We start from the raw sequence: 21,019 nt of genomic DNA, 5'->3' as shown, positions 1-21,019 counted from the left end.
TTGCACTTGTTGCGGGGCGGGGGTGGTGGCAGGTAGGCGCCGCAGCCTTGGGGGGACTCACAGGATGAAGGTGCGGGGTTTCTGGAGCCGACTGAGGGACTGGAGAAGCCTACGGGGGTCCTCACCCTGCCAGGGCAATCCTTTGATGGTCTTGATGATTTGGTCATGCAAATCGCTGAGGGTGGGGTGGGGGCGGGGTGCAGTGACAGGGAGAAGACTGAGTTAGAGCAGCGGGCCCACCACCTTGGGGTCCCCAGCACGGTCGGGACCATCCCCAGGCCACTGGAGCCCAAACATGCAGCTGGGGAGTCTGCACGCTGTCTCTCCCACCGGCACTGAGAAGGGGATTCAGCCAAGAGCGGCCAATCACCACTTGGAGGATCCCCCCCCTGCTCTGGGAGGGCCAGGCCTGCTTCAGGCAGAATGGGTTTTGCAACACGGCATCTCAGATCACTGAAAAAAGCCTCCTCTAGAACAACAGCCTTCTGGAATGTGGGACAAGCACCATGGGCTACTGAAAAGAGGGGACCAGAGGGGGCCTGTGGGACATAGCTCATCCGTTTTTCTGGTTGGTTCTACTCCTTATTGGCTTCCAGAAATGCCTCAGGAGGAATGGATGGGAACTCACACCCGTGGCCCTCCACCTGGGGCGATGCTACCCTCCGCGTGATATCTGGAGACATTTGTGGTTGTCAGTGACTGGGTGCGGGGTGCCGCTGGCATCTGGAGGGTTGAGGCTGGGATGCTGCTCAGCCCCTACAGGGCCAGGGATGGTCCCACCACAGAGGAGGACACTGGCCCAGCGCCGAGGGTAGGAAACCCTAGTGGCAGGAGCGCTTTGCCCCAAAGAATTCAATCTCCTTCACCTTCCTTTGTTTGATCACTGAAGATTCAGGGCTGAGCATACGTCCTAGGCCCAAACTCTGGCACCAGTGAGTGAGAACGAGAATGTATCAGAGATGAAAATCAGATGCTCTGGAAGGGACTATTCACGAAGGACGTCTAGATGACAAATGTCTGGAAACGAGGCAGCAGTGACTACAAAGTGAGTCGGGAGGTTCCGGTTTGTTCGTTTTTTTCCCCCAAAATCCCTCATTCCACTTATTTCAAGTACATGTTTAAGCTCTGGGCAGTTGGCCTGGAAAGACCCCGATCGGCAGCCCCTCATCTGTGGTTCATGCACCATGCCCAAGGGCCTGGACAGCGGCACTTACCTCTGCTCCCTCGCCCTCCAGGGAGGCACAGAGCAAAGACAACAGAGGGGTCACATTTCACCTCCAAACCCTGAGCGGTCAGCGCAGCGGCCAGAGCTCCGGACAAGGCCTATGGCTTCAACCCATACCCCCTGACTCAGCCAGATCTGGCTAGAGTGTCCCCAGCAGGCCCCGGTGTCCCCCGGGCTGCAGACTCCCACTCCTGGCCCTGGACGCCACGCTGAGCGCCTGGGGACGGTGGCTCCTCTTGGTGTGCGTCCCTGGTCTTGGGTTCGAAAGCCCTTGCTTCTACTTACTTCTTGCTTTCATAGAAAGCAATGATGTCCTCAAAAGCGTTAATATCGAACTCCTCAGAGCCGTCAAATGAGAAATCTAGCATTGAGCAGCTGAAAGGGAGAATCTGTATGAACTAAACATGCTCCTGGAGTGGGACCTGTAGCTCGGGGCCAGGCCCTGGGGAGACTGGCATCCCTTGAGTGAATGTGGGTCAGGGGCCACATTCAGTCTTTGCGGGGGCGGGGGGTGTGGGGAACACACAATCAAATAAAGAGATGCCTTCTTTTTCTCTTGTCCCCCTTTGGGTGAAAAAACAGATTTAAAAACGCACCTTTTAAAAGCAGGAAAACGACACATGGTGCTTTCAGGCAAGTCACTCATGGTCACTTACCTGGGTGCTAACTCTACCTCCGTGCATACATGTTTATGAACCTCCTGAAGAACTTTGTACTATGAAGGGCTCAAAAATAAAACGACCTTTTCAAGTTTCGATACTGACTAACTTACTCCTTGGGAATCTGGAGTATTGAGAAAGCAGCTAGGAACTTGGCAGCCCCAGGGCCTTTGCATGTGCCTCCCTGACGGCTAGCACACCCTGCCCGCCTTGCCTGGCTCAGCTGGTCCCTTTTCAATACAGCCTGCCCGGCTCTCTCAAGATATCAGAAGTGTCTCTTGTCTGGTTTTGTCATTGCCTTGGAGGTCTGTCCAGTGTGGCCTGACCCCACCTTCCTGGGAGCGTAGGCTGTTCACCGTTACACTTAGTGAAAACTGGGGTATGTGGAAGGCCCTCAGTCATTGCTAGGTGGCCACAGAATACCCTCATCATCTTGCATGCAATAAGGCATGTTGTGTTTCTGACAGCAAATGAAGGAACTTGGCCTATTTGTGTCTGGGCCTCCCCAGCCAGGTTAAGGGAAGACGTTCTCTTAAATCAAGCCTGTTGCTTACTGAAGCCAGCCACGGCTCCCTGACCCCACCCGCCAATGGCCATGGCCGGCCATTAAAAGAATCCTTTGTAAAGTGAGCCGTCCAACATCTCCCTAAGCAGATGCTGCATCGAGGCCTGCCTCTGTGTGTGCAGAAAAGCGGCAGCCAGATGCCATTTGTTTCTGGGTCCTCTGGATTCAAGTGGCTGCTGGGGTCCTTATTCAAGTCAACCCCAACCTGGGCCAAGGGTATGGGGTTTCCCGCATTGTTCTAAACAATACCTCCGTGTACCAGCTTCAGTTCGGACAAACCAAGGTCTCGCTCACCGGTAGAGTTTTTCTGAAGGGGTGCTCGTTCCTCTCTGTGGCTCTGCCGGGGGACCGTGGGTGCCTGGGCTGCCCATACCTGCTGCAGACACAGAACAGATGGAGTTGGAGGAAGGGGCTGCCTGGGGCCTGGAAGGCCTTTGTCCTGGCTGAAGAGGCTTCCATCCTGACTTGAACTCATTTTAAAAAAAAAAAAAAAGGAAAGACAAAACAGCCTGACACTCAAATTTGGGCAGAGCTGGGAACCGTGAAGGGTTGATTCCTCTCCCCACCCCCCAGGCGGCACTATTTATTCCTACTTCTCATAAAGGCTTTATCCTTCTGGTTCTGCTTTTAATCAAGGCCCTTTGTGAAATGGAGCCCCGTGGCTGGTATCTAGAGCCGAGTTCCCTGGGAGAGTCACGAAGCCATCCTGGGCCTCAGGTTGCCCTTACGGAAGGACAGGAACGTGCCTTCCTGCCTTGTGAGGAAGAGGAGGGTGAATTCTATACCCTGGTTCAGAAACTCTTGTTTGGGATGAACCAAGTTCTGGAGCAAGACAGGTGGTGGTCACTTGACATGGTGAACGGCCACAGAGCTGTACCCTTCAACATGAACTGAGAAGCCCCCCTACCTGCAGCCTTCTCGGCCCTCTCGGCCCGCAGGCGCCCAGCCTCCCGCAGCACGGCCATGGCCCGGATGGCGGCCCGGAGCACGGCCCAGCGGAACACGGCCACAGGGTCCATGCCGATGAGCTCCCGCACATAAGAACTGTCGCTGCCCCGCAGGAGGGCCACGATGTCGGGCCGCATGTAGTCCATGTTCTTTTCCCGGAAATCCTGGTGGGGAGTGGAGGTCGGTGGTCACTTTCCAGTGACCCCCAAGGTCCTGGGAGCCAGCCCGGGAAGGGCTGCTGGTGGGGTGGGACGCTTCTCAACAACAGAGGCCAGGTCCTGTCCCTGGGGCCTTCGACAGCAAGAGCCAGGGACTTAGGGCTGGGTTCGAGGGCCCTCGAAACCCTGCCCCGCGCCATCAACAGAGGGGATGGACCAGGCAGACGCCAGAGGTAAAGGGCCTCCGGGGCATCCGCCCTGTCCCTCTCCTGCCTCCTGCCCTTGACGGACGATGGCAGCGGACAGACACGCACCTTGATCTGGTATTTCACTTTCCCGGCGAAGTGCTGGATGATGAACGCTGGCTCCATGACAGGGGTGCCCAGGAAGTACCTGTTGTCTTCGTGCTGCTGTTTGAACTTGGCTAGCAGGGTCTGGCTCGTGGCATGGGGAAAGCTGGGGAGAGGATGTGGATCTCTGAGCTGCGGGAACAGCAGCAACCGCTTGTTCCGCATAAGCATGCAGGCCTTCGGTGGGGGAGGCCTGGGCTTTCGTGGTCAAGGAGGACATTTGGCACCGGCAAGACAGGGACATGGGCCCACTAGGGGCAGCTTCTGGGAACAATCCTAGGAGGGGGGAACTTCTGGTCTCAGATCTGTGTGTACCTGGACGCTGTGTCATGGAGGAGGTCTCGCCCTTGCTCCCGTTACAGGGAGAGGCTGGGGGAAGGGGCAGCGAGGGCAGAATAAGGGACCCGTTGTACCTGGCTATTTCTGCCTCCCAGGAAGGAAATGGCTGTAGTTGGCTTTGGCACGCCCCGCCTGTGCCCGGCCTCACCGCAAACATGGGCTGAGCAGTGTGCCTGGGATGCCCAAGGCCAGGCTCCACAGCTTCCCGAGGAGGAGATGGTGGTGGGGAGAATCTTAGCTAGGAAGCACATTGTGTTTCCAGGGCTGGGGAATGGGTGTGGTGTGAGGAATCTGCTCACTCAGTCGTTGGGATAAAGGCTATTTTAATGTACTATTTTAGAAAATCCAGATCAATGCAAAAAAAAAAAAAAAACAAAACCCACGATAAACAAAATAGCAAGATTTTAAACAGAGACAGATCCAACCCTGCTTGGCCTGGCCCTGCCTCACAGTCCCCCTCCAGATCCAGCTCTGGGTTTCCCGGGAGTACGGTTCAGCCCTTCCTAGCATCCTGCCTGTTCCCTTATCTGAACATTCTCTACTTGGATCCCAGCTATGAAGCGTCTGTCCCCTGTCCCAAGTGGGGCCTAGGTCTTAGGCAGGAGATGAGCCTGACTCAACCCAGCCCCGTAGGGACTGCTGAAGCAGACAAGGAGCCAATCGACAGAAAGCTGTGTCTGCATCTTGACCCCAGGAACCTGGGAAAGTGACCTGATTCAGAAATGGGGTCTTTCCGAATGTCATTAGTTAAGATGAGGTCATAGGGGAGGCATTCACCCACTGGACTGGAATCTTTGGGAGAGACAGAGACAGACAGAAAGAGTGATGTAACCACAGAGGCAGAGACCGGGTGACAGAGCCACAAGCCATGGAATGCCAGTGGGGTGGGGGCGTGCCCAGGAGCTGGAAGAGATGAAGAAGGACCACCCCCTAGAGCCTTTGGAGCTAGGTGCAGTCCGCTGAAATCAAGGCATGGGTGCAGTCCGCCCATGCCTTGATTTCAGCCCAGTGATACTGACTCTGCACATCTGGCCTCCAAGACCATGAGAGAACGCACCTATCATTTGAAGCTGCCTGTGCTCCGCGGTCATTGACGGGGTCGCAGGAAACAAATGCAGGGAGTGAATTTCAGTGACCGCGCCTGGGTGACCAGCGTGGGGACCTCATCCATACCCCTCCCAGGCTTCATGGTATCCTCTGGACGAGGGGTGCCAGGCTCAACAGTCAGTCCTGCACCTGGGGCCCCGATCCGCTGCCCTTTGCAAGGATGTGCCAACCTGGGGCCCAGTTTCTAGACTCCGGCATCGTGTGTCCCTTTCTTAATGACTCCCAGGCCTGCGTGTTTCAGAGTTGAGTCAGTATTTCCATGATAAATGCTATGTGTGTGAGGTCAGGATTTGTGGCCAAATGAGTGTGACTAACTCAGAGGTTCACGGTGAGGCCCCAGGGGCTGGGGCACCAGGTTTGCAGGGATGGGCACTGGGCCGTGGACACTCACTTGCTCTCTTCGTCCAGCAGATAGAAGAGCCCGGTGGGCTTCTTGCTGATGAGATGGATGCAGCCGACGTTATCAGTGTAGTCAATGTTGTGCCACGAGATCCCTTCGCTCTGGTACTCTTCCTGCAGGATTTGGGGGTTTAGCGGATAACCTCACTACCCCGTGGCTATGGTAACGCTTACACAGCATGCATCGTATATGAATATATTTATGTACGCACATACGTATTCATATGTACAGGACACATATTGCTATATCAATGGAAATATATTCAGTTATATAAAATTATTGATAACAAGAAAAAATTATTAATAACAACAAAACAAGATGAAACATACAAGATGCTTAAAATCACACTTAACATGTCCCAGGGGGCCAGCAACTTTTCTCTGTATAGGGCCAGATGGTAACTACATTAAGCTTTCTGAGCTACGTGGTATGCCTGGGTGGCTCAGTGGGTTAAGCCGCTGCCTTCGGCTCAGGTCATGATCTCAGGGTCCTGGGATCGAGTCCCGCATCGGGCTCTCTGCTCAGCGGGGAGCCTGCTTCCTCCTCTCTCTCTCTGCTGCCTGCCTCTCTGCCTACTTGTAATCTCTCTCTGCCAAATAAATAAATAAATCTTTAAAAAAAAAAAAAAAAGATTCGGCTGCGGCAGCGTGAAGGAGGCTACGGATGAGATAAAGACAAGTGGGCGTGGCCACGTGCCAATAAAGGTCTATTTATGAAAATAGGTCGTGGGGCCAGCCTGGACCCGTGAGCAGCCATTTGCTGCCCCTGCTCTGGAACTTCAGTGTCCAGTAATGCGAGTGATATGAGGCCATGTAGTGCAAGTGACCTATGTGACTTGGAATTTTCTAATAATCACAGTTAAAAGGTAAAAAGAAACAGGTGAAATTCACTTTAATAATATACTTAGTTTCACCCAATATATCCAAACCATGATCGTGTCAACATGTGATCAATGTAAAAATGACCAGTGAGGCAATTTATATTTTTTCTTTTGCACGATGCGTCGGTCATCAGCCGTGTTTCACTATTGCCGCACAACTCAAGGTGGACCAGCCACGTTTCAAGGGCTCAATAGCTAGAAGTAAAGTTTTATAGTAAAATCAGCTAAATTATTCATAAGCCCATCATTTTTTCTTCTTCCCCCTGTCCAGATCGCCCATGTGAAGGTAACACCTGGGTAAAGACGGGTAACTGTAGTAATGAGGAACCATGGCAGACAGATTATCCAGAGTGTTGACCAAAGCAAATCCTTACATGGCCTCTCTAGTTCTCTCCCATTGGATGGATTTTCACATCTGAGCAGAAAGAAGGTATAAAACTGACCCATGGACAAAAATGCCCCCAGTGTCTGCCTCATCCAAGGCTGGGCCAGGTTTTCCCAGACTTTCTCTTCTGTAGAGAAAGATTCCAGGGCTGGTTCACCAGCAAACAGCCCCGAGGGAGTTCCCGGTTCTGGCTCATTCCATCCCCCCTTGGGCTACCTCGGCAACAAGATGGCATTTCCTGACCTGTTCTAGTTTGAAAATGTGCTGGTTGAAATAATACTGAAGCTGCTCGTTGGCATAGTTGATGCAGAACTGCTCGAAACTGTTCCTCTCGAAGTCTTCAAATCCGAATATGTCGAGGACCCCGATGGACAAGCACTGTGAAGACAGAAAACAGTCATTACCAGTGGGTCCTTCTTAACAGGTGGATGCGACCTGTTTGGTTATGCGGGCTCTGCACTCGCCCCAGTGCTCTGTTGTTGCTGCCTTGGAATCTGTAATATGCGAACAAGGGGCGCCGTGTGTTCATATGCACCGGATCCTGAGAACGGCACCCCATCCCGTTCCCTGGGCCTGCCCCTTGGAGCAACTGGCCCGTTGCCTGACACCAAGCTATGCCACCTTGGCCCCTGACATCCCAGGCCATCTGCCGAGGGTGTGTGACACCCAAGGGTCTGGCCGTCCCCAGCTCTGCTTGGTGGAGCAGGCAGGGGCGCGGGCTCTCACCGAGACGGACTCTTCCATGTCTTTTTTGTTGAGGAGGGCGTGGTTGATCCGCAGCACGATCCAGTCGAATAGAGCGCTGTACAGGGACTTGGCCATGGAGTCGCGGGCGGTGATAGCCTGTGGGCACACAGCGGGGAGTGTCACACTTTGATGTGGGCCCTGCGCTGCACCGCCCAGAGGTCTGCACTCATGGGGAGATGGAGGCTGTGACTCTGAAGAACACCCCACTCCCTGGACACGCCCCCTCTCGCTCTGCACTTTACCCCTGCACAGCGGAGCACCAACTACAAAGCCCAGACCCGGCAGCCTAATGTTCAGCGAAGGCTCTCTCATGAGCCAACTCACTACCCCGAGCAAGCTGGAGAACTGCTGAGGACGGAACACAGGCTCAGGGAGGACACCGAGCTGGCCCGTGGGGGAGAACCAGCCCTGAGGTCGACCTGGGTGGGAAGCCAGGTCCCCTGCAGTTCTGAGAGCATCCTAGAGATGCCATCATATGTATTGAAAGCAGTAATGGTTTTTAAATTAGGGGGAAAAAAAGACTTAACGAGGTGTAATTTACATACAAGAAACTGTTTCTCTTTATGTACTCAGATCTGACTTGTGACAGATGTGCTTGGCTGCAATTAAGATTTAGAACACATGTCCTGGTTTTGCCTTTCCTGGGAGGTTGTGGAAACAGGGCCCCGAGGGATACAGGGCCCCACACCTGGTATCTGTCCCTTGGTGTCGTGCCTCTCAGGGGCAGCCATGCTGCTGGGGGTTCAGGTGGTCCTGTAACAACTTTTACAGAATGTTTCAGGGAACCTTTGCCTGTGGGGGCTCAGAACATCCCTGGTGCTGGTGGAAGATGCCCAAGCAGCTTCTACCACCAGCTAAAAGTCCCTGCTGCTTGGGGTTTTCCTGTGGCCAGTCAGGCTGTGAGGCCCACTGCTCTTCAGATGTAAAAATGGAAAAAAAAAAAAACCCATCACAAGGAAAACATCCTGGCTGGCGCAAAGGCTGGAGAGACGATCCCTATCAAGATTCAGGGATGCATTTAATGGTTGTAAAGGTCATGCTCTAGCCTGGGGGCAGGGTGGGGGGCAGCGGGAGGTCAACCAACTTTAAAGGCCAGAAGGTCAGTATGTTCAGCTGGAAGGGCCACATGGTCCCTGTAATGATCACCTGGTTCAGCCAGTACAGTAGCAAAGCAGCATATTTAAAAAAAAAGGGTGTGTGTGTGTGTGGTTATGCCAATACCAATAAAACTTTATTTACAAAAGCAGGCAGTGGGCTGGATTTGGGCTGCGGGCTGCAAGTGGCCGTTCCCAGCTAGTGAGAACCGGCATGGAAACACCAAGCAGAACATGGGTGGTCTGAGTTCTGGCCCTAGGGCTGACGTGTGCTGCAGAAGCTGCTCTGAGCCGTGCATGAGCTCATGTGAGAAGCAGAGCCACTGTTACGGCTCTTGAAAGACACGGAAAAGGCTCTCCAGGCCTGCTGTTCCCAGAGCCCCCATCCCAACATGTGGTCTGTGGCCTGGCCTCCTGCGGGAGCGCAGGACGGTGCTCACCTCGCTGAGACTGTAGGGAAGGATGAGTTTGTCATTGGCTGTCACCGTTTTTCTTTTGGTTAGGACCTCCACCAGGATTTCCCGCTTCACCTGCAAGGTCAAGGAGGGAGGGAAGGCTCGTTGGGTGGGTCCTCACGTCCCTGAGGTAAGGCCGGAAGCCCGAGGAAGGTGGCAGGAGGACCTCTAGCAGCTGCCCCAGAAAGGGGGCTCCAAGCCCACCCCGTCCTGTGCGCTATGCTCAGTGTGCTTTGGACTGATTGTGCTCAGGCTTAGTCGATGGCCCCGGAAGGATGGTCTGGCGGGGGGGGTGGGGGGGAGGTCCCTGTGGGCCTGTGTGCTGCCTGGCAACCGGCATTCACAGATGTCGCCGTTGGAGTGGGTGTTCCTGGCCTGTTCCCTCCTGACCACTGAGCCCCCACCACAAGCCGGAGGCAGCGAGAGCAGGGCAGGGAAAGCTGCCCCCATCTCCTGGCAGGCCTGCTCACTCATCCCCATGAACACAAAAGAGGAGGAATCCTGCACACAGACACGAGCCACAGGTGGGAGGCACGCTTAGAAAACAGAAAGAAAAGGGCAGGACTTCTCTGGGCACCACGGATGCTCGGGGCCAGGTTGTTCCTGGCTGCAGGGAAGCTGTTTTGGGCATTAAATGGCGTGAATCAGCATCCCTAGCCTCACCCCCTAGAGGACAGCAGCTCCTCTGAGTTGTGACAACCCCCCAGGGCCTCAGACACCGCCCAGTGCCCCCTGGGGGTTGACAAGGGCCGGGGGAGAAGGGGATGGCAGGTCCAATGAGCACATGACCTCGCTGATCCAAGTCTGAGTTCGAAGGGCCTTTCCCATGAGGGGCGGAGCGGGGAGACGGTTGTCCTTCAGAAAGGAGGAAGGGATGTGATGCCCTTGAGGGCATTACGCTAAGTGAAAGAGGTCACGCAGAGTAAAACAAATACCGTATGCTCTCGCTGGTACAGGGAATTAAAAAAAAAAAACAACAAAAAACCCTCTCAAAACCCCCCAAAGTAAACCAAGCTGATACAGAAAGCAGATTGGCGGCTGCCACAGGCAGGGGTGGGTGGGCGAACTGGGTAACAAAGAGGGTCAGAAGGAACAGACTTCTAGTTGTAAAAGAAAAAGGTCTCGGAAACGTAATGTTCAGCGTGGGGACTTCGGTTCAGGATAATACGTGGCATAATTGCAAGTCGCTAAGAGAGAAGATCATCCAAGTTCTCTTCGCTAGAAAAAACTGATCCTGGAACCATGTGTGGTGACAGATGTTAACAGGACTTACTGTGGTCATCGTTTTGCAATACAGACAAACACCCGATCGTTCTGCCGTAACGCTGAAACTAACATAAGGCTGTGTGACGATTATACCTCAATTTAAAAAAAAAAGAGAGAGAAAAAGAGAACCAAGGAAGAGGTGTTGCACAGATTGTGGGGAGGAAGCAGGCAGAGATGCCCCGGTTTATAGAAGTTTGGCCCATGCAGGAAGGAAGTTCTGTGTGTTCGCTGGCCACTGTGGCCAAGGGCAGGGAGGTGTACCTTCAGGAGCTGGGACAGTGTGTCCAGCACCTCAGGGGGCCCGACCTCCAGACCTTCGTCTCGGCCCGTGGCTCTCTTCTTGTACGTGACGTTGCCCAGGTACAGGATGGCTGAGAGGACGGAAAAAATCCTAGGAGAGCAAAAGGATCCTAGGTTGGGGGTGGTTTCCAGAGTCGTAAGACGACGGACGCTTCCAGCCACTTGGGCTGAATTCATACAACCAGCCAAGATCAGTTGGACATCTGAAGTTTCAAAAAGGTCCAATCTCACTGCTGGGGACCTTTGTGGAATGTGACTTTGTAGACAGATGGCTCTCCTGGGTGTTCTGTGGGTTTTTTGGGGGTGGGTGGGTGTGCTTAAAATTTTTCTTATGGAAGCCTAACATGCACACACAAAAAAATGCAAAAAACCCCCCAACCCATCATGCATAAAAAACAGGCCAAAAAAAGCCAACAGTTCTTATGTGTAGAGTTTGATGAGCTGTCAGAAAACATACACCTCCCTGTAAGGAGCGGAACCCACTCACCTAACGCAAAGGAAGAGCTACCCTCATATCCTAACGCTGTCCGTGAACTTGGTGTCAGTGAAATCCTATGGCCTTGTATCAGGCCTGTCCCCCTGGAAGATTGTGATGTGGGGGTGCTCTGCTTGGGCTGTCCTGGCTGGGTCACACTCAGTGCTGCAACCCAGCATTTCTTAGCCTCAGCCCTGCAGACTCGTGGGGCTGGATCATTCTTTGCTGTGGAGAGCTGTCCTGTCCACTATGGGACGCTGAGCCACATCCCTGGCCCACCCAGCAGGTATCAGCAGCTGCGTCCCTCTCTGCTTTCCCCTATGCAGTGTGATCACCAGAAATGTGTCTGGACAGAGTCAGACAGAGTTAAACAGCCAGCTGTCCTGGGGGGGGGGGGGGGCAGAAGTGACTCCCACTGAGCACCACTGCCCTGTGTCGAGTCCAGGGAGCGGCACTTGAGGGCCCATTACTGGACAGCCTCAGAGCTAAGAATGTTCTTCAGTTTTTTCGGGGGTGGGAGTGCTTAAAAAAAGTAAACACAGGAGAACAACACTGACCGCCTGGCCCCCAGAACTGAAAACTGGACTCTGTGGCCCTCTGCAGAAAGTCTGGCCAGCCCGGCACGATACACAGCTATCTGTTAAGTTATTTAATTACCGCCAATGAGCACTTGTGTCTGTGTGTGTTGGAGGGGGGGTTCCTAACTTTTTGGTGGTTAATAACAGGGCTGCCACGTGCATATCTTCAAGTCCGCACGTGCACGGCTAGCATCGGGCAGACGCAGCTCTTGCAGAAACCGCAAACAGTTTTCTGAAGACGCTGGCCGGATCTGTGGCCTCTGAGAAGCGCCCAGCCGTTCCCACTGGGCAATGCCGAACGGCACGCAGGTGTGGCGAGAACCTGTGCGGCTTTCCAAGAAGTTTTTCAAAATTTTAACTGTGGCTAAGATACACATCATGTAAAATTCACCATCGTAACTGTTTGGGCAAAAGCCCCGTGGTTTGACATCTCCCAGTGGCTACTGACTAACGCCCTTTTCCATGAGCTCATGGTCATCGGGCTGCCCTCCTTTAGCATCTTAGCTCCTGCCGGGGTGTCCGTCAGCTCTCAGAGAGGGGCCTTTGAGTCCAAGATGTGTGTGTGTGTGCGTGTGTGTGTGTGTGTGTGGTGGTGGGGAGGCAGTTCACGCACGAGAAGGTGGGACGGCCAGCCTGGCCACTTACTGCTTCTTGGTGGCAGGGAGGAAGCCCACCATCTCCATGGCCTGCTTGAGTCTCTCAAAGTCATGCTTTAGGTCTTCTCCATCTTCAATCTTCAAGTTATGCTGAAAAACAAAGTCGGTGGCACTCTGGGTACTTCTGGGCCAACAAGGGCGGCGTGCAAGAGTGATCCTGGCTGGGACTGCTGGGGCAGGGCTCAGGACACGGTGGGGAATGAATGGGCCTCTTTATGCCGCCTCCTCTGGGCCTCCTTGGAGTCGGTTTGGGGGCCGGAGAGGGCCCAGGCAGACAGCCTCTGACCTCCCGGCGGCGCGTAAACAGCCCGTGGGGAACAGAGGCGGCGTTTGTGGCCAGGGCGCGGGGCTGTTTACCTGGTTGAGGTAGAAATAATCTTCAGGCTGCTTGAGCTGAAATTCCTGACGCTCTTCCTCGCTGACGCCAAGTAACAAATAATAAAACACGTGGTAGTTCCTGTGGGTCAAAGTGAGGAGAAAAAAAATTTGTTTTTGGAGGCCAGGCCACAACTCCTGTTCAAACCACTGCTAATTTTGCTGTGGGGACCACCGCTGGGGGGGCGGGGGTTTGGGAGGGCGGGGAAGCACCTCAAATATGTACCAGTTTGAGATAATAAGTCGATTCTTACTATGTTTTAAAAAGAAAACTAAACCGTGAGCTTCTCCTGTGAGTAGATGTAAGCAGGCGGGACTGTGGGGGAGGGAGGGGTGAGGGGGGAAATGAACTCTGGGTAAAAGTCAGGGGTAGGCACAAAAATAAGCTTAAAAAAGGTGGCTTCAGAGTTATGAGCCCAAAACTTGCAGCCACATAGGAGCCTTGGTCCTGGGAGATCAGCACTGGCTCCTGCAGGCCCAAAACACCTGTTCTCTGCTTTGCGGGGAAGAAGGCCCGCGCGATGGGTCACCGAGGACGCGTCCTCCTACCTCTCGTCCTTCTCTTGAGAGACCAGGCGGGACTTTTCAAGCAGGTATTTTTCAACAACAGCCCTATCATTAAAAGGAAGATGAAGGAACGAGATGTTAATATTTTGATGAGTTTTCTAGAAGAACTGGAGTCATTTGTTACCGTAACAAAGCCCGGTGTAGATTGATGGCCTTTGACGCAAGGTCAACTCAGGTACCTAAATCACCTTTAGAAACACAACCACCCCCCAGGCGCCTGTGTGGCTCAGTTGGTTGAGCAACTGCCTTCAGCTCAGGTCATGATCCCGGACTTCCAGGATCGAGTCCCACATCAGGCTCCCAGCTCCTTGGGGAGTCTGCTTCTCCCTCTGACCCTCTCCTTTCTTTTTTTTTTTTTTTTTTTTTAAGATTTTATTTATTTATTCGACAGAGAGAGATCACAGGTAGATAGAGAGGCAGGCAGAGAGAGAGAGGGGGAAGCAGGCTCCCCGCTGAGCAGAGAGCCCGATGCGGGACTCGATCCCAGGACCCCGAGATCATGACCTGAGCCGAAGGCAGCGGCCTAACCCACTGAGCCACCCAGGCGCCCCTGACCTTCTCCTTTCTCATGCTCTCTCTCACTCACTCTTCCTCAAATAAATAAATAAAATCTTAAAAAAAAAAAAAAAAAAAGAAACAAACAAAAAAAGAAAATACGCCCCGGGCCCCTGGGGGGCTGAGTTGCTTAAGCATCTGCCTTCAGCTCAGGTCAGGATCCCAGGGTCCTGCAATTGAGCCTCATATCAGGGTCCCTGCTCCAGGAAGGGAATCTGGGTCTCCCTCTGCCTCTGCCCCTGGCCCTACCTCCTGCTTGGGCTCTCTCTCACACTCTCTGTCTCAAATAAATACATTAAATCTCAAAAAAAAACCCCAAAACAAAACAACAACAACAAAAACCAATAATCCTAATGTTGCGAATATAATCAAAGTCCTGAAAATATAACTTACCCTAAAAATCACCCTAAGTGTTGCCTTATCCTATGACTGCTGTCCATAAAAATAAGGAACTTGGGTTGGCCACTTCTGCTCCCCAGACCAGATGCAGGCTGATCACTGCTCGGAAAGCTCCAGGAGCATCCTGGGGGGACCCCGTCAGGCGGCGGGAACCGGAGCGATTATACCCACGTGTTCACAAACAATACAGGTAGGCGGCCCCCTGTACTGACCACCTCCTCAGCAATTAAATGCTTCTTCTGTTAAAAATCTAACTCTAAGGGGCGCCTTCGGCTCAGGTTATTATCCTAGAGTCCTGGGATCGAGTTCCACATTGGGCTCCCTGCTCTACAGGGAGCCTGATTCTCCCTCTCCCTCTGCCTCTCCCCCGCTTGTGCTCTCTCTTTCTGTCAAATAAATAAAATCTTAAAAAAAAATCTAAATATAAGAAAACAGATTCATTTTCATTTTTTTTTTTACAGCTTCGTTATTGATACAAGCTGCACACACTTGAAGTGTGCAACGTGGGAAGACCTGACTGGGTTGTTTCCCATTTTGTTCCATCAGTGGTCATGGACATAAACTAGAGGCGTGTGAACTGATGAGTTGTGACACAGGCAGACACCTGTGTGCCCACCACCATGACCCAGTTTCCTGGGCCCTTGGTCACCCCTCCCCACCTCCCATCCCTGAGTGGCCACTGATCAGCCCCACTGTAGATCCGTTTGCACTGTCTAGAACTTTAAGGAAATACAGCCCTGCAGTATATATACTGTGTGTCTGCCTTGTCACTCAGCCTGAGGACTGAGACTCAGCCATGTCATCGCGTGCAACAGAACTCTGTTCCTTCTCACGGCTGGACACGGCACACTGTATTTACCCGTTCATTCCTGGTGGATGTTTGATGGGCAGGGGTCCACGGGCTCATGGGCTCTGGGCCAGGGGCCAGGGACCTCTACAGCCACGCTCCCAATGCTGGCAGTACTGATGGTGACCTTCTCAGCACTGTTCTGTAGGGATTAAATGTCCTGAATCCTTCCACGCTGGGGTTGGGCACCGGCTCCCATTGAAAGGTGAGATACTGAAGATTAAAGAGGTCACCTGCTGCGTGGGACTGCATGGGAGGGAGATGGCCCGGCGGGGACCTGACCTGCTCCCTCCACACCCTCTGGGGCTGGAGGGGCTGGTCTTTCATGGGTTCCACCATCACCAAGTGTAGGAGTTGGACAGCTCTGCAGGACACCCTCATTTGAGCCCATCCTGTTTTATAGGAGGGGCACATAGTGCCTGACAGGGAGGGAGGCCTGGGTTTCAGTGTTGGGCCCCTGGGCTGCGGCATGCTGGATGCCACCTGCCTCCCTCTCTGGGACGGCAGTCTCCTGTCTACAGCCTTGCCTGGGACACATGCACATAAGACAGGCAAGGGCAGGTGTCCATGGACTTGGCCTGTGTCCTCTCTTCTTCCAAACCCCTGTTTTTTCCTATCCCTTCCCCCTGCTAGGAGCTATTTTAGTTATTGGTGGTTTGTTCTCATGGGGAGGGAGGCCGCATCTGGTTCTAGAATCAGACTCTTGTTGGAATTTCCACCTGTGGCCAATTCCCTGTGCTGTGTCGGCGGAGGCGGGTAGGGGGAGGACGGACAGTGCCCCTTACTGACATCGAGCTGCCATTTGGCGGTGACAGCCCCATCCTTTCCCTGATCATTTTTAAGGCCCTGGCCCCGACCGGGGTTCATAGGGGGCCAGGGATCCCCCAGCACGGAGCCACTGAACCCACAGGAAGACGAGGCCTTGCAGATTGGGGAACTGGAGGAAGGCTTGGACTGCCCCTGACCCTTGGCCTCCACAGGAAATGGCACTGAGAAGTGTCACCTCCCCAAAAGCAGAACCGGGTCTGGGCCTGCTCTTCCCCAGCTGGCCGTGGCCACTCCCTGGACAGGAAGTACACCTCCTCCTCGGAGCGTGGGCTGGCCACGGTCACGGGCTGAGGTGGAACTTCCTTTCCTGAATCTGAGGCCACAGAGAGAGGACTTTCAAAAGCTGGTCTAGAAGACTCAGCCAGCCAGGGCCTCTGGCCCAGAGCTTGATGCGGGGGGGGGGGGGGGGGGCTGCAGCCAGCGGAACGGGCTGTACCAGACAGCTGAAAGCTGGGGTCACACAGTGGCCCCTGGAAGATGTGAGATGTAAGAGTGACCCCCAGAAGGGTCTTGGAGATGTAATTAAGGGAAGGCACATGGAGATATGGGAGATATGACCATCCTCCATGATCAGGGTGGACCCCAAATCCCAGGGCAAAGTCCTAAGAAGTAGAATAGAACAGTGAGACATAGAGAAGACCACGTGATGGGGGGATATGGACACAAGCCAAGGAAGGCCTGGGGTTGCCAGAAGCTGCAGGAGGGCATGAAGAATCCTGTCCTGGAGCCTCCGGGAGGCGAGTGGGAGGGGGCTGTCCTGCCTATGTCCTGATTTCAGGCTTCCAACATCCAGCGCTGTGAAACAATAAAGTTCTATTGTTCTGAGCACCCCGGTTTGCGGCACTTTGTTCTGGCTGCCCTGGGACACCAAACAGAGACCACAGAGAGGAGCAAGCGGGGAGCAAAGGCTCCTGAGTCTGGCCCCTGGCTGCAGAGCCAGCCGGGACCCAGGAAGATACTAAGCAGCCTTCTGGCATCTCTGTCCCCCTGAGGGAGCCCCCGGAACTGCAGATGGGGTATAATTCTGTGTCGGTGCCCAACAGGGTACTCTGGGCATCTCCTGCTGGTCAGAGGCCCCGCAACGGGGGTGGGGGAGTGGCCAAGCCCATGCAGGTGCCCAGCAGCACTGAGCTGGGGGGACCACTGGATGGTCTGTGGGGGGCTGAGGGGCTGGAGCAGAACTGCCATTTATGAGGGAGGGGCGGTCTCTCACCTAGACCACTGCCCACTGGAGCCTCAGCAGTGGGAAAAAGGAATGAGGCTAGAGACCGAAGGATGCGAGAAAACAACCTTCCTTTTTGTGTCTTGAATATGAATTGTCATTTGAAATGATCACCAGTGAGGTTAGATGGACAGAAGAACCAACATACTTTGTACCCAATACTTGAGGACTTCTCCTGAAATGCTGGAGCCTTCTCCTGGTGCTCAGGTCTCCTCCTCATATGGAACAAGTGGGCTGCTCAGAGTATCACTTGGAACCAGTATAAATCCTGCTCCCACCGCACCTTGCACCAGAATGTTGAGGCAGGGATAAGCCCTTCGAGTAACCCCAGACTGTGCCAAGATGTCTTTTTTTTTTTTCTCTTTTTTACCTTGAAAGAGTTTCATCAGCTCATAAGACCCTCGCATATTAAAAAAAAAAAAAAACCGAAAACATTATGTAGTATTAAATCACAGTTACAGTGGGTTAAGCCTCTGCCTTCAGCTTAGGTCATGATCTCGGGGTCCTGAGATCGAGCCCTGCATCGGGCTCTCTGCTCAGCAGGGAGCCTGTTTCCTCCTCTCTCTGCCTCACTCTCTGCCTACTTGTGATCTCTGTCTGTCAAATAAATAAATAAAAATCTTTAAAAAAAAAATCACAATTACATTTTTAACCAGCTGTAACTCCTCCGTATACTTTTAGAAAGAAAAAAAAATCCTACAGCACCGAATTCTGAAATGACATTATGACTTAAATATGATGACAAAATAGGTAATTCCTGAGAACAGTAACTCTTTGCAAAGCTGCCAGACTTTTATAAGCATAACCACAGCACAGAGTAACGAATGCAATCTCCATGTTATACGTTTAGTTGAAGTAACTGTGCCTCCACCCAGGGAACTCACATTTGTGGCACAAAATGCTGGTCTGGTGTAACTTTCACCAGACAATGAACTTCACAATCCAGCTACCCACTGCCCATCTCACCCACCTACCCACTCACCCATCTACCTAATCCATTCATCCATCACCCATCCATGAATCCAACAGTCTACAAATTTATCCATCTATGAATTCTCCCAGCTAGCAGTAAGTCTATCCAGCCACCCACTCACCCATCCATGAATTTACTCATCTATCTACCCATCCACCAACAAATCTATCTGTCTGCCCACCCACCCACCCACCCAGGAATCCATCTGTCCGTCCATCCACCCACACATAAATCCATCCATCCATCCATCCATCCATCCATCCATCCACCCAACTCATGAATCTACCCATCTACCCACCCACCCACCCACAAATCCATCCAACCATCCATGGATCCACACCCCCACCCCACCCCCAAACCCATCCATTAATCTATCTACCCTCCTTCCCTCTCTCCCATCGACCCATCTACCAACCTTCAGTACTTCCTTGGGCAGCCACTTCGATTTGCTACCCAGCTTTACTAGGTCTTCTCCTGGCTAAAGGGGCACCCATTTGGCAACTGCCCCAGTCCACATCAACTCTGCCTGTGGCATCCCCAGGCCCACGAATTCAAAACCTCGTTAAGACCAAGACATAGCTCGGTGTGTCCTTGTCTGTTTTTGGCAGCTCCATGCTGCTAGCACCTTTAGTTCACTGCACTTGCTTTTGGGGCACCTGGGTCCATGCTCGATGACCTGGGGACAGAGGTCCCACCCCTCCCGCCCCTCCCTTTGACCCACAGCTCAGATCTTCACATCAGTGATTTAAATAAAACCACACTTGCTTCCCCGTACAATTCACACGTATCTGCAGGGCCACAAGTTCCACGCTGAGCTCCCAAGCTGGGCCCTCCTCATAGGTGTGCCCGGGAGCCCAGCCCAAGGCCAGTGGCCCGCAGTCTGGCGGCTTCCAACTCACCCTCTCACGATGCCACTCTCCAGGTAGTTGACCTGGATAAATTTCCCAAATCGGCTGGAATTGTTGTTGTGGGCCGTTTTGGCGTTTCCGAAAGCCTGTGGGGAAGATAAGAACAGGGTTTCAGGGGCGCCTGGATGGCTCAGTGGGTTAAAGCCTCTGCCTTTGGCTTAGGTCATGATCCCAGGGTCCTGGGATGGAGTCCCGCATCGGGCTCTCTGCTCAGCAGGGAGCCTGCTTCCTCCTCTCTCTACCTGCCTCTCTGCCTACTTATGATCTCTGTCAAATAAATAAATAAAATCTTAAAAAAAAAAAAAAGAAAAAAAAAAAGAACAGGGTTTCAGAGCGTGAGGATGAAATTTCTATGCGCTGCCACCCAGAACCTCAGAGGTCCCCTTGGGTGTGAGTCACGAACACTCAATTTGCCCGAAGTCAGCCAGAGGCCCTGATGAGCCATGTGTGTGCCGACACACTTTGTCTCTGTGTTTGGGCTGTGGGAGGGGTTCAGGTTTTGAGTGTCAGACATGAAGACTGCTTATCAACAGCACTCTTCTGCTACTGTGGTTCAGAGGGTCGACTCTGGCCCATGGGCCAAGTCCAGTCCATTGCTTACTTGTGGATCGTGTGCGAGTCAAGAGTGGTTTTTACATTTGTAAATCGTTCAAAACACACACACACACACACACACACACACACACACAACAACAACAACAACACACAAGAAGAGTAGGACTTCCTGACATATGAAAATTCTATTCACCTTTCAGTGTCTAGAAACAGTTTTATCGGCCTGCGGCCAGGCCTGTGCGCTCACGGCTCGCTCGCGGCTGCTTTCAGGCTCGAGCAGCCGCGTAACGATACTAAAGACCATTCTGGCCTGTAAGGCTGAACGTATTTACTGGGTGGCCCTTTCCAGAAGGAGTTTGGTGGGCCCTGGGCTGATGCGGGCTGTGGGTCCCAGGAGAAGATGAAGCGGGCTTGGCGGGGAGCAGAAGCGGAGACAGGTCCCCGCCTGGAGGGGTCCTGTGATTCTGTGGGAGGACAAGCCGGTTCATTACGAATTTTTTGACTGGGATGAAGCTGGCATCACATAAAATTAACCATTTAAACATCAACAATTCAGTGTCGTTTAGTACAGTCACAATGTTGTGTAACCATCACCTCCATCTAGTTCCAGGACATGTCCATCAACCCAAAAGCAGACCCCCCCATCTCCATTAGCTGTCACTCTCCCCCCGCCCCCCGCCTTCCCTAGCCCCTGGCAGCCACCAGCCTGCTTTCCGTCGCTATGGATCTGTCTGTTCGGGATATATTTTGCCCAAGAGGGAGCATACATTATGTGGCCTTTTGTCTTGCTTCCTTCACTCAGCAGGATGCTTCTGGGGTTCATTCTCATTGCGACATGAATCAGGGCTTTATTCCCAATATGTAGAGCAAAGTATGCAGAGCATGGAGTCTATGACTCAGTGGGGTCCCCCCTGGGCCTCCTATGTGTCCACTACTCAGATTAAGACACAGAACACACGCGGCTCAGGTTCTTGGGGTGACACCTCTCTCCATGAAGTACCCAACACCACTGAGGGGTGGACAGGGAGAGGGTATGAAAAAGCCTGGCGGGGGCAGGGGGAGACTCAGGGCAAGGAAGGTGCTGGGGGCGGTTTCTCTGTTTTAGGGAGCAAGACGCTGGCAGAGGTGGGAGCGGTGTGGTTGGGCAGGGGAGGGGAGAAAGGCAGAAGCGATTACAGAGCCTGGCGCTCAGCTGTCCAAGCC

General features: G+C 53.2%; 1 protein-coding gene across 10 annotated transcripts in view; it reads right to left on the bottom strand.

The window, feature by feature from the left end:
- Window positions 1–21,019, bottom strand: part of MYO9B (myosin IXB) — an 84,934-nt gene that overhangs the window by 22,096 nt on the left and 41,819 nt on the right. For 4 of the 10 annotated variants that reach the window (XM_059160401.1, XM_059160404.1, XM_059160403.1 and 1 more), the window contains exons 3-16: window positions 19,253–19,347; window positions 13,512–13,574; window positions 12,945–13,044; window positions 12,577–12,677; window positions 10,840–10,969; window positions 9,298–9,387; window positions 7,743–7,859; window positions 7,260–7,394; window positions 5,743–5,864; window positions 3,870–4,011; window positions 3,357–3,561; window positions 2,744–2,825; window positions 1,511–1,600; window positions 62–175 (exon numbers count right to left, since the gene is read on the bottom strand). In XM_059160401.1, coding sequence (XP_059016384.1) covers window positions 62–175; window positions 1,511–1,600; window positions 2,744–2,825; window positions 3,357–3,561; window positions 3,870–4,011; window positions 5,743–5,864; window positions 7,260–7,394; window positions 7,743–7,859; window positions 9,298–9,387; window positions 10,840–10,969; window positions 12,577–12,677; window positions 12,945–13,044; window positions 13,512–13,574; window positions 19,253–19,347 — 1,586 coding nt within the window. The remainder of the gene's footprint in view (window positions 1–61; window positions 176–1,510; window positions 1,601–2,743; window positions 2,826–3,356; window positions 3,562–3,869; window positions 4,012–5,742; window positions 5,865–7,259; window positions 7,395–7,742; window positions 7,860–9,297; window positions 9,388–10,839; window positions 10,970–12,576; window positions 12,678–12,944; window positions 13,045–13,511; window positions 13,575–19,252; window positions 19,348–21,019) is intronic. The other 6 variants (XM_059160407.1, XM_059160409.1, XM_059160402.1 and 3 more) reach the window with 5 other exon arrangements.

The sequence above is a fragment of the Mustela lutreola genome, chromosome 2, assembly GCF_030435805.1.
Source record: "Mustela lutreola isolate mMusLut2 chromosome 2, mMusLut2.pri, whole genome shotgun sequence".
NCBI classification, from domain to species: Eukaryota; Metazoa; Chordata; class Mammalia; order Carnivora; family Mustelidae; genus Mustela; species Mustela lutreola.
This window is presented reverse-complemented; position numbering and strand designations above follow the sequence as displayed.